At 41.4% G+C, this 17428-nt stretch overlaps 2 protein-coding genes across 8 annotated transcripts in view; both read left to right on the plus strand.

Moving 5' to 3' along the window:
- The window catches only part of BCAS2 (BCAS2 pre-mRNA processing factor), a 203184-nt gene that overhangs the window by 15192 nt on the left and 170564 nt on the right, over positions 1–17428 (plus strand). The window lies entirely within an intron of this gene.
- Positions 24–17428, plus strand: part of TRIM33 (tripartite motif containing 33) — a 53571-nt gene continuing 36166 nt past the window's right edge. For 2 of the 7 annotated variants that reach the window (XM_081194666.1, XM_081194667.1), the window contains exon 1: positions 24–628. In XM_081194666.1, the coding sequence (XP_081050792.1) occupies positions 106–628 (523 nt within the window). In that variant the 5' untranslated portion in view covers positions 24–105. The remainder of the gene's footprint in view (positions 629–17428) is intronic. The other 5 variants (XM_081194671.1, XM_081194672.1, XM_081194669.1 and 2 more) reach the window with 4 other exon arrangements.

Here is a 17428-nt window from a genome sequence, read left to right on the forward strand (position 1 = left end):
CCAGATGTGTGTCGGGCGTGCGCGCGCAGGCCGCTAGCGTGCTTGCGGGCGCATGCGCGGTCCTGTGCGTGAGCAAAGCGGGGAGTCGGGTTCAAAGGAGGAAATATGGCGGAAAACAAAGGAGGAGGAGGCGGCGGTGGCGGGGAGGGGGCTGGGGAGGCCGGGCAGGCCGGGGGTGGTACCGAGTCTGTCACCTCCGCCGCGGCGGCCGTTGTCACCTCAGCCGCGGCGGCCGTTGCGTCCCCGTCCCCTCCAGCCCCCGCCGCGCCCGAGGAGAGGGAGAGTCCCGGCGCGGTGGTCCTGGCTGTGGCGGCGGTGGCGGCAGACAAGGGCCCCGGGGAGGCGGAGGCCGCGGCGCCCGTGTTGGTGAGCGTAGGCCCGGCGCCGGGCCCCGTGCCGCTGGCTCCGCTGGGCCCCAGCCCCGCGCCCCCCGCCCTCTCCAGCGCCGCGCCGGGCCCGCTGTCGCTGCTGGACACCTGCGCAGTGTGCGCGCAGAGCCTGCAGAGCCGGGAGGCCGAGCCGAAGCTGCTGCCCTGCCTGCACTCCTTCTGCCGGCGCTGCCTGCCGGAGCCCGAGCGCCAGCTGAACGTGCCCGTGCCCGGCGGCGCCAACGGGGACATCCAGCAGGGTGAGTGGGGAGGCTCGGGGCATGGGCGGAGGTCCAGCTGGGGAGGATGCCCCGCTGCCTGGGGTGGACCCGGCCGGAGGGGTCGGGCCAGGTTCCTAGGCCCCCCCGTTACTAGGCTGCGACAGCTCTGGCTCGAGTCGCCAGTGTGAGGTGTGGAGGGTGAAGCCCAGTTCTCATGAGAGGCTGCGGGGAAGGGGGGCAGAAAGCAAGCAAGGGCAAGGTGGATAGAGCTGTAGGAAGAAGGTTGCGGTCCAGGGAAATAGAGATTAGGGAGTGATGTGTTGCTGGTGATGTTGAGTAGCGAGGACCGATATGCTGGAGTTACCCTAGACGGTCTTTTTCCGTGCAGATGTTGTGGTGCACTTGTTGGTTTACAGCAGGGAGACGGCGGGTTCGCAGCATCAGGGCCATGAACTGAAGAATGTTATGTGTACAGTATCTTAAATTCTAGACAGTCAGCTGTAGAGAGAGCACATGTTGAATCAGTTGTACAGAAAAGAAATTAGGATCTCCAGCCAATCTTTTAAAAGCAGTTAAGTAAGAATATTAATAACTGAAGATAGTACTCGTGCTACTCTATGCAATACATTTATCACATGTGATGAAAGGTTTGTCAAACCTGGCTGGATTTATCATTTGTAATAATGCATTCTCCTTCTAGGAAATTTCCCTCCTGCTACTCTAGGTTTTGCAGCAGTTCTCAGTTTCACTCTCTAGCTGTGATGTAGGTTTTCTGGAAAAGAATTGAAATTAGGGGAATTTGTATATGGCAACATAAATCAGAACTTTTAAATGCCTGAGATCTAATGTAGAATGTTTGTTTTACTTAGTAAACAAAGCTAAAAGCATTGAATGCCAAGTTTGCCTAATAGTGTATTTGGTATCCATTTGTTATTACTAATCAACTTTTGAAACACTAAATGTTCTGCAGAAAAAGAAAGAGTTGGAAACTTTTCTGTTTTGGAGAATTTTCTGCTTCATATCACTTCTCTTTAGTAATGCTAGGTGCCTCTTCTTCTGAACCTGTTTTCAATATATCATTGTCTGCTACCCCAATCTCTGAGCAGTGCAAGATTCCAGGGGTTGCAGGTGCTCACCCAATGTTTGTGTTTCCTTTTGGAAATGAGGCACGGTGGAGACTGCGGTGTCTTTGTGACATGGTTTATTTACACATATATACAACCTGAGCCTACAGTGGACAGGTTCACAGTATCGAACACCCCAAAAGGGTCTTGTTTCTCTATAACCACAGTATTAGATTCAAGCAGGCATTAAACATTGCTCTCTGACTCTCTCCCCCATCATATCACTGATTTCCTCACCTTTCTACTCTAAACTCTGGCTTTATATTTTGCTGGTGGGTGCCCCCACCCATTTGCCATCTCCAAGGAGCCCCTTGATCCTTTGTTTTCTTAATAACCCATCCAGGAGATCTCCTCAGCACAAGAAAGTAGCTTGGCTTAATTAGCTGTTAACAATTGCTGGATCTAGGGATTGGATGTTTCCGGCCCTCAGTTTAACACACCAAGAGTTGATTAAATTCTAACACTTTCTGGATGCATGGATTATAGGAGTCTGGCACCCATAAACTCATAATAACACCCACCATTATTTTCAATATTCACACGGTGGGGCAAGCCACACTGGGGACTGTGAGAATGAAAATAGGGCCATTGCTCATCAGCTCAAGATAAAAAGTATGGGGGAAACTAAAATTGGAGGGGTGTGTGTGGACTGAATCACTGTCTTTCTGAATCCAGAGTCTCTGAACTATGTAATACAAATATGTAATATATGGGCATGGTGCAGTAGTTACGTTTGGCTTTACAGCTTTTGGAGACGCAAGTTAAGTGGATGTTAAAGGAGACTTGCCCAGTATATATTTCCATAAAGTGGGTGGGTATGAAGCAGCAGGTATTTTATTGTCTTTTGTGGCTTTTGTTTCATTGGGACCTATTTGATTGGGGGTCTCTAAGTGTTGATGCCTTTCTTACATTGAAACATACTCAATAAGAAAATGTTTGTAACTGTTATATAGGTCACAGGTGGCAATTGTGTATGCTTCTTTTTTGGCAGCCTATATGTGCTTAGAAACTGTTGTTGCTTTCTAACACATGAATATCACATATGACGGTATACATGTAGCTTTCATGCACTCTTTTTCACAAGAAAATGCTTAGTAGTGTTTAGTTGTCATATCTACTGTATTTACTCAAACCTTTTTTTGCCAAATTACATTGCGAAAATTAAGTTGTGCATTAGATTCAATGACACATTTACATTTGCCTGCAAATACCTTTTTTGGTTTCAAGGTTCTGAAAATTGAGGTGCACATTAGATTCAATGATGCATTAGACTCGAGTGAATACGGTAAATCTGTCTTTACCAGCAGTGTCTATGAACTGCATATACTTTAAATAGGCCTGGTCACAATCCCATTGTGTTTTCCAACTTCAATTTTGTTAGTTATTTCAGAGAAGTAACTAATCATTATTGTCAGCTTATAAAATGATTTACTTGTTCAGTAATCTGCTTTCTTAACTTGATCTAAGATTTTCGTAGTTATCCAGAATAATGAGCCAAAATGGACTATGGTATAATTTTTAATAAATAAATGTAGCATATATTAGATATGGAAATTGTTCTAATACTCATTATTTATATAGCACTTTTAATGTTTTTGTAGCACTTTGAACACTCTTGATATCCTTCCAACAACACCCTTGTAAGTTAATCAGTATTGTAGCCATACTGCAGAAGGGATCTGAGGTTACAAGACAGTAGCTTGCTGAAGGACATTAGTGAATTCATGGCAGAGAGGACATTTAAACTGGGGACTCAACTGCCATACTGCACCAGCTAATAGGATGATCTTATATGTATTTTAACTTATAAAAAATCTAACACGTTCATTTTCTGTGACCATATAGGCTTGAAATTTCAAAAAAATGAAAGCTGATATTTCTGTGGTTAGTTTTCAGATCTCAATCAATGTGGTCAATATTACAAGACTATCAAGCTTGGATTTAACTTTTATGATGGGCAGTGTACAAATAACCTAAGTGAATAAATAGCATACTTTAATGTGCTAGTCTTGGATCCTGAGAAAATTGCAGTTAGATAAAAGGTTAAACCAGAGTTTAGTGTTATGTTCATGAGTTGTTCCTCTCCCTCCTTGTCTTCTGTTATGCCTTTGAGTAAATGGAAATTTACCTTTAACTGTGTTTTGTCTGTGCAGCCCAGGGTCATAAACCATAGTTTGAAGTTGGCTTTTTTTGGGGGGGGGAATGCTTAAAATGCTTAATCTGTTTGTTCCAGTTAGTTGAAAACTAAGGCGAATGCTTCTGATCTCCAAGTAGCTGCCCTAGATGGGAAGGGAGAAGGACGTGGGCACAGCCCTGCTTGCTTATGTAGTAGTATATGATGAGTTAGTGTTATGTTTCAATACAGGCACTGTTCCAGTTTATGTATATATGGGGGGGGGGAGCATTTGTCCCTGCAAATAAGTACATAGACCAGGCATAGGCAAACTCAGCCCTCCAGATGTTTTGGGACTACAACTCCCATCATCCCTAGCTAACAGGACCAGTGGTCAGGGATGATGGGAGTTGTAGTCCCAAAACCATCTGGAGGGCTGAGTTTGCCTATGCTTGACATAGACAAATGTAGAGGAGGGCTGCCTTTAGTGAGTCATTAAAGTGAAAGCAGTAGTGTGTTTACTAAAATATAGATCCTTCTATAGACGGTTGCCTTTTTTCTTTTCCAAACAAGAATATTTGTATCATCAACTGATATAATAGGCATAAATTCAAGTCATCATTTGTTCTGGCATGGAGACAGGGAAAGCCACAGTTTTTGAGTTTTTATTCTATTAATGGGACAGAGCCTCTATCAGGAAAAAGGTGGTAGCGCTAACATACCTGCAAGTGTAGCTGTTTGTTCATAACTCTTGCAACTGGCCTGCCATGAAGTGAAAGTCTTGAAAAGTGTGTGTGTGTGTGTGTGTGTGTGTGTGTGTGTGTGTGTGTGTGATGATGCTGTCGAAGAAGTGTGCATGCACACGAAAGCTCATACCAATAACAAACTTAGTTGGTCTCTAAGGTGCTACTGGAAGGCATTTTTTTTATTTTGTTTTGACTATGGCAGACCAACATGGCTACCGACCTGTAACTAGAACTATGAAGATGTCTGTTTTGTGTGAACCATTATGTGAGAACATTAATTAATTAATTAATTAGTCACCTAAAAATAAAAATCTCTAAGGCATTTGGCATTTTCACAAGGAGAACATTAGAAGCATCCACTACACCACAGTTTTTTTTGTCATGTCTGAAACAAGGCTAACAGTGATTGGTTTTAACTATACTCTGAGTAATCTCAGGATCATAAGCCACAATTTGAAGTTGGCTTTTTTTGCACAAACCATACTTAAAACAAATCACAGTTTGTCCTGGGATAGACAAGCAGCATATGAAAAGTGATGAAACTCAATTAAACCTTATCAATACAGTGGTGCCTCGCAAGACGAAATTAATCCGTTCCGCGAGTCTCTTCGTCTTGCGGTTTTTTTGTCTTGCGAAGCGCGGCTTAGCGGCTATTAACGGCTTAGCGGCTATTAACGGCTATTAACGGCTTAGCGGCTTTAAGAAAAAGGAAACAAACTCACAAGAACTCGCAAGACGTTTCGTCTTGCGAAGCAAGCCCATAGGGAAATTCGTCTTGCGGAATGACTCAAAAAACGGAAAACTCTTTCGTCTAGCGAGTTTTTCGTCTTGCGAGGCATTCGTCTTGCGGGGCACCACTGTATTAAAATTGTAAAATAGACATAAAGAAAAAGAAAAATCAGTAAAAGAGTCTTTCCCAGTCCTACGTGGAGATGCCATACATTGAATTTGGAACATTATATGTGCAAAAGAGTGTGCAGTATCACTGGGTAGAGTTATTCCCTTCCTTGTAAAAGTTAGTCTAGTAGATTACAGGTCTCTTCAGTAAAGGCTTAGGTTTTGTACCTTTAGCCTACAACATGTGACTTTAGGAGGAGAATGCCTATCAATTGGCACACAAGTTTTGGATTGACGGAAGGCAAGTAACATTTAAGCTATCCTACTGCGTCTATCTGGGGAGTAATGAGTTTGTGCTTCTGGTTCTCCATTACACAGGTCCAGGAGATTTTTCCTGTGTATTCTTTGCAGATTTGAAATAACAAAAGCAAAGCACTGTAAGTAAGTAAAACCATCTTTTCTGTGCACTTGGATGTTATTGTTTCTAAGGTGCAAATTTTGGTGTAACTCAGGATCTGCTGTGATGAAAATAATTTGATACATGGATAGATCCATTCCAGACAATTGAGTTAAAGATTTAGGGTAGCAGGAGGCTTGGTGCAAGGTGTAGTGAATTTTATGAATAGTTTGTCAAGGTGGTCTTGTCCAATTCAGTTGGGTACGGAGCAAATTTAGTTTTGGAGAGCTGTTGGTTAAGTTTGCTGCATAAACACACCGTGTGTTCTTCTGTTCATAAGTGTATTCAAATGAGCCATACATCTGTGGACTTTTCAGGAGAAGTTTAGTATAAGCTAGTCATTAAAGCTGTAGTAATCCTTCAAAATGAATTGGCTTATCTAATTCTTGGTTCTGTCTGTGGTTCAGTGCTCTCATTGGATAAATTTGAGGCTGATTTAGCAGCATTTAACAACAGATTTGTAGAATTTTAAAGATTTGAGCAAGGGCTTAAAGGGCTTAAAAATTCTTGATAGAAGTGATAAACAATAAGGCTAAAATGACTGAAATATTTTGTGTGTGTGTGTGTAATTGGACTGGGGTGCTGCTTGCAAGATGCCATGTTCTGCTTTATAATGGGGTTCTCTCCAGAAGCAGACAGTTCTGTAGTTGTGACTGCTCACTCCCAGGTGCAACAAGCTTTAGTGTGAATGGTGAAATAGTTAGGCCATAAAGGCATAGCATGGCAATGTCTCTTGTAGAGCCCTTTGCTTTTCACAATGTGGCATGTATTACTTGGTAAGGGTGTCTGGTAAGTTAAGGCCGTTTAATGAAATATTCTGGAAGTAGTGCACAGAATATGATCTGCGCTATATAATTAGCTTTTCATTGCGGTACTTAAAGCAACATGTTTATGCTGTCCTTCTCAGCATAGTTATGTAGAAATAATAAAATGCATTCAGTGTTTATGCATGGGCCCTATTGTGCATATTATATGTTTCACAACTGGAGTTTGTCTCTTTGGATGAGGTAACTACTTTTGGTGTTGTCAAAAGTAATAAACTAGCAAAACTAGCTGCCATAATTTTTGGTGTTACATAGTTTTCAGAAATGTTCTTATTGTATTTTACACATATATTAAAAAGTTCTGCTGCCACTTCACTTGCAAACAAGTATTTGAGTACAGTTGTCCACCATGGCTCAGGTCTCCTGGCTTTCCCTCCCTTGCAACTATATGTTTTCAGCTATGTGTTTTAATATATTGTTGGAAATCGCCCAGAGTGGCTGGGGCAACCCAGTCAGATTGGCGGCATATATCGTATTTTTCCGTGTCTAAGACTAGGTTTCCCCCTAAAAATAATGTCAAAAATTAGGGGGTGTCTTATACATGGAAACATCTCTCCCCATTTTTTAAAATCTGAGTCCCCAAAAATAGGGTACGTCTTATACATGGGACCGTCTTATAGACGGAATAATGCAGTAAATAAAATGACTACTACTAGTACTACCACGCTGTCTCTTTTCACCTCTCCACCTGCCCTCCTCCCCAGGAGAAAAAGGGGTGAAGGCAGCAAAGTAAAAGCCCCTTTGTCTCTGCTTGGCAAAGGGAAATACAGCAAGGGGAATTTGGCTGTTATATTCCTCACTGTGTTTTCTTCTCACCCTTGCCTGCTGGGGCAGGATTGCAGCCAACAGTTAGAGGGACTTGCTGTGTGTTCTCAGTTACAGAAAGCACAATGCTGTGATGGCTGCTGAGAGTGGCACAAGTAGATAGGGAACAGCAGCAGGAGTAGTGGTGGTCAGTCTTGTGCCTTTTCTTCTTTGGCGAAGGGCATGAAAATCAAGTGAGAACTGGAGAAGTAATCACTTTCTCACTTTTTTACATCTCCTTTTTTTTCTAAAGTTCTCTCTTAGTGCCTTCTGCCCTTCCAGCAGATGTCAAAGCGATAAACAACTATCTGACATTCAGAAGACATCTTAAGGCAGCCCTGTTCAGGGAAGTTTTTAACATGTGATATTTTACTGTATTTTTGGTTTTTATGGAAGCCGCCCAGAGTGGCTGGGGAGGCCCAGCCATATGGGCGGGGTATAAATAATAAATTATTATTATTATTATTATTATTATTATTATTATTATTATTATTATTATTGTGTTCTGGATTGATTTTATTTATTCAGTTTACCAGCTCTTCTTCCTGAAGAAGCCCAGGATGGCAAAAATCACAGTAAAACAACTTTTATCAGTTAAAAAGTTATGAAAATCAAAACATTCAAACAATGATCTCAGGGTTGCCAGGAACAGATATTTTCAGCCACCAAATATCTGGGGAAACAGGAATGTTTTAAACTTCCTCCTGAAAGTCAGTAATAATGAAGGCAAATGCACCTCACTCGCCATGGGGGGCTAGAACAGAAAAGGCTTTATTACAGGTCAGTGCCAACCAGACAGGAACAAGTAGTAGCACAAGGCCTCACCTTCCAAATCATAGTATCTTACATGGCTGATACAGGGGAACATGCTTTTTTAGATACTTGGCTTCTAACCTGCTTAGGCCTTGATACAACATAAGCACTAACTCTGTTACTTGGACCCAGCAGCTCACTGGCAGCTGGTGACACTTTGAGGACTGGTGACACTTGGTCCCATTGGACTACCGCTTTTTACAACCTAGCAGCCACATTCTGTGCTAACTGCACCTTTTATAAATCTTCAAGGGCAACCCCATATACAGTACATTACAATAGTTCAGATGGGAGGTCACCAGAGCATGGAGAACTGAGACCAAGCTATCCTGGTTTAGAAACACCTGTAGTTAACAAATCACAACAAAGCTGGGCATGAGCATTCATAACCACAGAAGCCAAACAAGACTCTAGTGACAAGTTAGAATCCAGGTGTACTCCCAGACTACAAACTTGTTTCTTCAACAGGAGTGCAACTTCTCCTAGAACAGGTCCTACACCTAACTTCTGGACTCAGGCATCACCTACTCATGACACTTCTGTCTTAACAAGATTCAGGCTCAGTTTATTGGCCTCCATCCAGTCCACAACTGTCTCCAGACACCTGTATAACACATTCACGGTGTCTCCTGTTTCTAGTAGAATTGAGAAATGGAGCTGTGTGTCATCACCATACTAAAGATACCGTGCTCAGAATCTGCAGACGACAGCTCTCAGCAGTTTAATTTAGATGTTAAATAGCATAGGAGGCAGAATGGATCCTTGCAAGTCCTCACAGTTCAAAAGCTACGGGGCTGAGCAACAATATCCGAATGCTACTCTCTGGTAGTGGCCCTGCAGGCAAGAGTGGGACCAGCGTAATTCAGTGCCTCAAACTTCCACCTCAAGTTTCTCCAGCAGGACACCATGGCCAATGGTGTCAAAAGCCACTGAGAAGTAAAGGACTACCAACAGATTTTCACTCCCCCTCTCTCTCTCCTGATAAAGGTCATCACGGTGACCAAGGCTGTTTCAGTGCCAAAACTGACCAGAAACCAGACTGTTAGGGCTTTTTTCAGAGGGAACTCCCAGGAACTCAGTTCCGGCATCTCTCAGGTGAGCACCATTGCCATTCTAAGAGAACAAGGGAGTTCCGACACCTCTTTTCCACACACATGGAGAGTTCTGGCACCTCTTTTTCTAGAAAAATAGCACTTCTGTTAGGGACCTAGATGATCCATTGATTCATGCTTTGCCTATAATGACTGAATGCAATAAAGTGAAGGTTTTTTTCAGTTTTAACATTGAAGGTTTGGGGAAATGATTTCTAACCCACATGTAGCTATCACATTTTGAAACTAATACAAAGAATAATACAATTGTTCTTCCTTTTGTTCATTGCATACAAAAAATTATCTTCCTATGGTTTCATTATGAGATGTTAAGCCACCTTTTTGCAGTTGCTGGTTACCAGGATAATTATGTGATAAAATATCTCATGTGCTTAATCCTGCCTTGCAAATAAGTCTCCTCAAATTGCCAGATCACACAAAGTTATACTACCTCACATTCCTACACATACTATGAATTAAAGCAACCCTGTTATATTTCTTTAGGATCAAGTCCTGTACAAATTTACCTGGGAATACATTCCGTTGACTGCTGAGCAGATGTGTACAAGATTCTACTGTTAATCTCATCCTTACTAGTAATGAGTATAAAAATAGTTCTTCTGTGGTTAGATGGTTAAAGAAGGAAGAACTAAATGGATGAGGTTTGTTTAGTTTTTAGGGTTTTTTACTTTTTTTAAAAAAAGATTCCATCCTTTCCTATCCTACAATACTGCAGCATTTGTTTGTTTACTGCTCTGACTTGCAAACCAAACAAACAATCAATCAAATGTATGTTCTCAATGTGGGTATAGGATTGCAGCTAATTCAAAATTGCTCCCCTCTACCTGGGAGTTGCCTCCATTGAGCTCAGTAAGGCTTACTTCCAGGTAAAACTGTATAGGTGATTAAAAGGTCCAAAACCTGGCTGTCATGTTGACTATTCTTTTGCTCCCTACGCTTTAGAAGCACTCAAAAACTATAGGCACTTGTGTACCGCCCCAATATATTTTGATGAAGGGCATTATATAAATCCAATCCAATCCAATCCAATCCAATCCAATCAATCAATCAGTAGAACTGTGGTGTCAAAGACATGAGCCTGGAATTTATGGGAGAAACTGAATCAATTTCTTGTGAGATGGATAGGGCCAGTGATAAACTCTAATAATTTTATTTACTGTACATACCCGACTTTTCAGCCATGCTTGGCTCCGAAAGATGCCTAATACTCATGTCCAATGTTGCAATAATACTAAATTCCACCAACTACCTTCCTATTTAACATTTGTCTATTTTTTAATTTTAATTTTTGTCGCTCTCCAAGGAGCTTGAGGGGCATGGTGTACTGGGGACAGTATAAGAAACTGAGATTTATAAGCTAGGCACCAAATGGCTCCTTAAACCAAGATTACAATCAAAACAAAATGTCTAGTTGACATTTGGGGGCAAGACTATAAAGTCTTATTTTTTTGAATGATGGACTGACTGTGATTGATTCTCAGTTAAACATCTGGCTAGTTGTATGACAACCTTGAGCAAGGTTAAAAACTTTGAGTCATTTTATCCAGGGACAGTCCACATATATATTTGTCTATTCCAGCTCTTTTTCTTAGTGGTGACACAGACCATTCATAACCTAAGAATATTTATTCTTCACCACTGTGAGCAGGACAGTGGGGTAAGTGAAGACAAGTGACAACAGTTAACTATAATGTTGTTCGCTGCTCCTGCTCAGGCTGCACAGAAAAAGCATTTTGGTTCCTGAAATTCATTCTGATTGTGCAGATAAAATATAACTGATAGAATTCTACAGGATGTGGTATTAGTGTGTGAAAACAGTCAAGATCCAATGATCCACAGGCATACACCTCCTGATGTGGAGATGTCAGACACCATCCTGGCACCTGGCATCTTTACCTGGTCCCAAGTAGTCTATAGTCAGGCTAGTTTCAAACACTGGTTGGGCGCTGTTCTATTGTATCTTCACCACAACCTGTGACAAATGCTTGAATGAGAAATAGTGACTTGCCCAAGATCACTCAGTGAACTTCATAGTTGACTAAGACAATAGTTGCAGCTTAATAGCACAGTTGCTGTTATGTATGAAATGTAAGTAGTAACTAATTGGCAGCCTTTCTAAGAACTAAATGTTATAAACATAATTACAATTTCTCTAGGGATTAATTTGAACTCTTGCTATTGTTATGCTATCATTAAAACCTATAACACTCAGTGCTTCATAGGTGCGTCAATTATTATTATTATTATTTTTAAAAAACCATGCTGTACACAAATGGTCTGCTTTTGAGAAGTGGCTGCATAGCATCTATGGAGGCATACCTCCACTTTAGGATATATCAGGATTGTCTCTGTTCAAAAGTGCTTCAGGAGAGCATTCCTTTCATCTACCAGAATGTTTGGACTCGGTGAAAAATACCAAAGTGGAAATGACTAGGGAAAGAGGCATTAAATGAAGGGGAGTGGGGATGAGAACACAAATATTTCTTCAGAAAGAAGTTTTGGGACTCAAGGAATATGTTCATCAGAGCAGAAACACTCTCATACCAGATCTGTGCACAATGTTCCTTAATAATGAGGTCACATACTCAGAGATAGTCATCTCCCAATTACATCTAAGGCTAAACATTAAGCCCAAGGCTACATCTAGTGAAATAATCCTTTTAGTATAACAAGTTCAAGGGAGGGAGGTTGTCCCCTGGCCTATTTTATCATTGCAGCAACCTTTTGAGGTGGACTAACTCCTAAGGAGGCACCTCCTTCCACATGAACCTGCATGAGGTCTCTCCTTTGTTTCTGAAGCCTCCACACTGTCTCTTCACTAATAGACATGTGGCTGGCACAATTTTGTTGTACAGCTTGGGCATCTTCTTCATTATTAGATTACTTGCCCCAGTTTTGCTGCCCATCATGTCTGCACATGGCACACACACCACTGGTCTGGGAAATGATGGTAGAAAGAGCCACAAAAGAACTGTCAAAGATAGTTAGGAAAAGCTGCTTGGGTTCAGAGTTTTGAGAATTATCATGCAATAGTGAAATTTTTAAAGATAAGTTTCACAGTGGTACACTGCAGCTCGAAAGCCACATAAGATCTGTAATACTTTAGAATGCAAAATGATGGTGACAATGACAAAATGCAGTCAAATAAGATTTTATACATTGTATAGTAAATATGTAAGAAAACTAATAACTTATGGAAGATGGTTACTAAAACCATGTGTGCAATGTTATTTTTTTCTGATGTATGTTTGCTAACTTTTATAAAGGAACATGTTATAGAAGTAACCTAAAGGAAGTCTTCCAAAAAGTAGTGACTGGATGAAGCTTGAGGTACTATTAAAAGAGTAAAACAAGTTGTTGCCTTGGAGTTGATCAGGAGAGGCTTCCTGGCTTAGAAGGAGGACTTGATATGATGGTAAGAGTTAGGGTGTATGACAGGGAAGGGCCAGAATATGCAGCAACACCTCTGACATTTCTCCTTTTCAGTTCAGCTATTCCTTCTGCTTTCTTCTTCCTCCTTAATGTTTCCTTGCATTCACATGAATCTGAGTGGCTAGTTGTTTCCTCTGTACAGTGGTGCCTCGAGTTACATACGCTTCAGGTTACAGACTCCGCTAATACAGAAATAGTACCTTGGGTTAAGAACTTTGCTTCAGGATGAGAACAGAAATCACGCGGTGGCAGTGTGGCAACAGCGGTAGGCCCCATTAGCTAAAGTGGTGCTTCAGGTTAAGAACAGTTTCAGGTTAAGAACGGACCTCTTGAACGAATTAAGTACTTAACCCGAGGTACCATTGTACAGAAATTTGACTGCATTAGTTGAGGGCTTAACAGCAATTAATTCATTGCACACTCTAAAGATTCTGCATAAGAATTTTAGAATGGTAGAATGCCTTCTACAATTTCCTACTGCATCAGAGGTGGGTTGGCATCTATGAAAGCTTATGTCATTTTATAATTAAAACTTGTAAAAAAGAATCTCAAGGTGTGTGAAACACATTTTTCCTCTGTATCATACAAGGCAAACACAGTTTTCATATTTTATAAATTATTGTTTAAATGGTGTTTAACAACATGTAGGCTTAGCCATATTTATGTTGAGGTAAACAATAAATATTGCACATGTGGTTCCTGTAGGGGAAATATCTTATTCCATGAGGTAATGCCACAATATATTTAAGGTGCAGCAAGACTTTGGGTGGGATTCACCTAACAATCCCTGTCATCAGAAGCCCTGCACAATGGGGATTTCTCCCCTCTGCTCCCCCTGTGCACCCCCCCCCCAAGCTGTGGGCAGGTCAGGGAAACCCGCAGAATAGCACACGGAGGGGAGGGAAGGAGAGAGGGGATTGCTCCATCTGGCAAACAGATGGACTTGTGCAGATGTAACATTTGTAACAGTGTGATGTTGAATTATACCGTTTGCTTTTGTCCTCCTAACAATAGTTTTTATTTATTTCTTATTTAAGGGCCCACTCTCTGCCCACTATAATATGGTTGCATGCCATCCCAATCTCCAAGTGTTGTGAGATTCCAGGAGTTCCAGACACTTACCCAGGGTTTGTGTTTCCTTTTGGGTACAGTGGAGATTGTTGTGTCTTTATGCTATATGGTTTATTTACACACACATATAACCTGAGACTGTGATGGAGTCCCCAAAGGGTTATTGTTTCTCTCATAGCCACAGCCTTCGACTCAAGCAGAGGTCTGGAATGGCACATGCTCTCTTCTTGCTTATTTCTTTCCAGGTCACATTTCCCCTCCTCAACTGTAAACTCTGACTTTTCTCCTTCTCACTTTTTTTCCTTGCACCTAATAAGCCCAGTGTGGGAGACATGTAACTTGAGAGATAATTTTCATAATTTGGGGTGGGAGAGGGTCAGGTTATGTCTGAGAATGCTCTGTAGATTTACTCCTTTTATTTATATGGGAAAGGGGGAAATGAATTAGTGGCCACATAGTGGGGTGAGAGAGCTGAAAATAACATCAATATTTCACATCTGGCAACCAATGCCAGATTTCAGATAGTACAGTGGTGCCCCGCAAGACGAATGCCTCGCAAGACGGAAAACCCGCTAGACGAAAGGGTTTTCCATTTTGGAGGTGCTTCGCAAAACAAATTTCCTATGGGCTTGCTTCGCAAGACGAAAATGTCTTGCGAGTTCCTGAGGGGTTTTTCCCCTCCCCCCTCCTTTTTCCCAAGCCGCTAAGCCGCTTATCCGCTGATCCTAAACCGCTAAGCCGCTTAACAGCTGATCCACTAAGCCGCTTATCAGCTGATCCGCTAAGCCGCTTATCAGGTGATCCGCTAAGCCGCTTATCAGCTGATCCGCTAAGCCCGCTAAGCCGCTAATAGCGCTAAGCCGCTAATGGGCTTGCTTTGCAAGACGAAAAAACCGCAAGACAAAGAGACTCGCAGAACGGATTCTTTTCGTCTTGCGAGGCACCACTGTACATGGGTAGACGAGTGTGCTCCCGATTCTTTCCTTCTCCCTTTGCAGGTGCAGCTTGAACCACATCTTGAATTCAAGTATGGGATGCAAAGGAAGAATGTGAGCGCACTTATTGCGCTCCTAATACTTCCTTGTTTTAGCTGTCGCTTCATGCACCTGAGGTTATATATGACATCAGGCCCTAGAAAGGTGGGTGTGGTTTGTCCCCAAACATCCAGATGTGCCAATCTCCAAGGCAGGCAAGCCTAAATAGGCCTGTGGGCTGGAGGTTTCTTTCCACTGGACTAGAAGATAAGCAGATCTTTGATTTTGGGCCAGATCTCATTAGTGACAACAATGTTTCTCTTTCCCATGTGTGCTTTATGTTCCTCGTTTGTCTTTCTCAATGCTATAAAAAAGAGAAATGTGCTTTTCAAACATTCTCTTAACTTCATAAAACATATATATGAGTTGGCATGGAAATTGAAACAATTTAAAACATTTTATTGGCTTGCTGATGTCATTGGATATGATCTAAAGTTTTATTTGATCATCTAGTCATTGAATCAGAAGTAAGTGAATAGTGCAGTTATCCATCCAAAGTGATAGAAATATATTGCTAATTCTCATCCGCGTAAATTGCCGGTGCCAGAATGTTTATCACTCCCACAAACACTGTTAATAATGTCATTGTAACAGTTTTTAATTTCTGCATTTTACAGTCTCCATTCCCCCCCATCCCCCGGCAAGCTATGCATATTTATACCAGCAACTCAAGAAAATACTTCAGGCATCTGACTATGTGGACTCTAGTCCATAAAAGCTGTATGTCACAATAAATTTATATCATATTTCTTTTGCCATTCATAAATAAAATATAAAACAAATGCAGGTAGCAATAACAGTTTTAGTCTTTAAGGTACCACAAGATATTTGGGTTTTTAAAGAGTTAATTACTTTTAGAAACTATTTGCTAGAGTTAGTTTACTTGGTCCGACCTAGGTCCATTGTGATTAAAAATACCAGTAGTTTATTTAAAGTGTTGAAGTGGTGGGGGGGAGTAGTTTTGATTAAGGCAAATTCATTTTTTCCATGTAACAGTGCAAACCATTTTCTGCAATGAACTTTAGGTGATAACTTAAGCTGCAATCTTAACCCCATTTACCTAGCAGTAAGTCCCATTGCATTCAGTAGGACTGACTTCTGTGTAGACATGGCTAGGATTGCACAGTTATGCTTGCTTTAGCATATTCTCTATTCCCAGTCTTCAAAGAACCGTTTCAGAAAGTTTCACTGATAAACACCAGTCCTTCTAGCAGCAGCAGCAATACACAAGAGGATTTGAGGGTAGGGTGGATCTTATCTGTCACCTTCAGCCCTACAAAAATTGAAAGATGTTTATGCCCCTTTAGTGCTTTTCCTTTCCCCACTGTTGGTTGCACAGAGACTTGACTTCCACTTCACATTATGCACTGGGGAAATAGCAAGGAGGACTCCTGTCAGTTCTTTCAGTCTTCAAGGCAGGGCACAAAGTGGTGGAAAATATTTTTCTCAACAGTCTGCTGCCCAATGATGATGGGGAAGTGGGTGGATCTTATCTCACTTTGGGCAGGAATTTTGCTGAAATTAAAACAGAAGCAGTGCAAGCCGCAGTCACTGCTTCTGTCAAAACCTCAGCATGATGTGAGGGATTTCTCTTGCAATATACCTCTGTAGTTTATAGAGAAGTGGGAATGGGTGCTGGCAACTGGATTTGTGGAGCCCAGCCAGTTTTGCAACCAAGAAGACTAGGAACTATTTTCTCATGAGTTGGTAGGTTCCTGGGAAGCCCAACAAAGCTGTGAGTTGTGTGTAAGAACTTTAAGATTCACTTATGCTGGCTTTTCCTAGCTCAAGCAATATATTTCTAAAAAGGCATCATAGGATGAAGTGCAGATCAGAGAAAACAAGATAGGGTTGCCGTATATCAGGACACAAAAATTAAGTTGTTGAGCTTTGCAAAATTTATTTATTTTTTTAAAAAAGAATAAGTTTTTAAACTATTCTTCAGGAAATTTGCGAAAAAAATAAAAACTTCCGATATGGACTGCCATATGCCTGGGTTTCCCCGAACATTTTAACTGCTTTTCGAAAATTCCATCAGACATCATTTTTGACAGATGGATCCCGGCTTTGTTCAAGAAATTCCAGACATATGGCAGCCCTAAAACAAGACTAACTTTACTTCTTTCGCCATGCTCTGAAGGGTATGTTGCTTGTCTTGCTTTTGATATACCAAATCAGTTCTCTTTGTCTCCATTGTAGTAGCCTTGAACTGAAGGGTGGTATATAAATAGATTAAATAAAATAATGACTTATTTTGAAAACACATGCCCCTATGCTTCTGTCCCTCACTCCTAGCAGTGCAACCATAGCATACTTTTTTTTGTTGATAGATGCTTATAAAATTATTCATCTTGTGAGAGAAGTGGCTAGACACAATAGTTTCTCCCTCTCAATACTGGAGCTTCGGGCAATTCAGTAATGAGAGAGGACAGCTTTCAGTTGTTGTTTTTTTACAAGCAAGCGGTGTATAAA

The sequence above is a fragment of the Podarcis bocagei genome, assembly GCF_964188305.1.
Source record: "Podarcis bocagei genome assembly, chromosome: 5".
Lineage (NCBI taxonomy): Eukaryota > Metazoa > Chordata > Lepidosauria > Squamata > Lacertidae > Podarcis > Podarcis bocagei.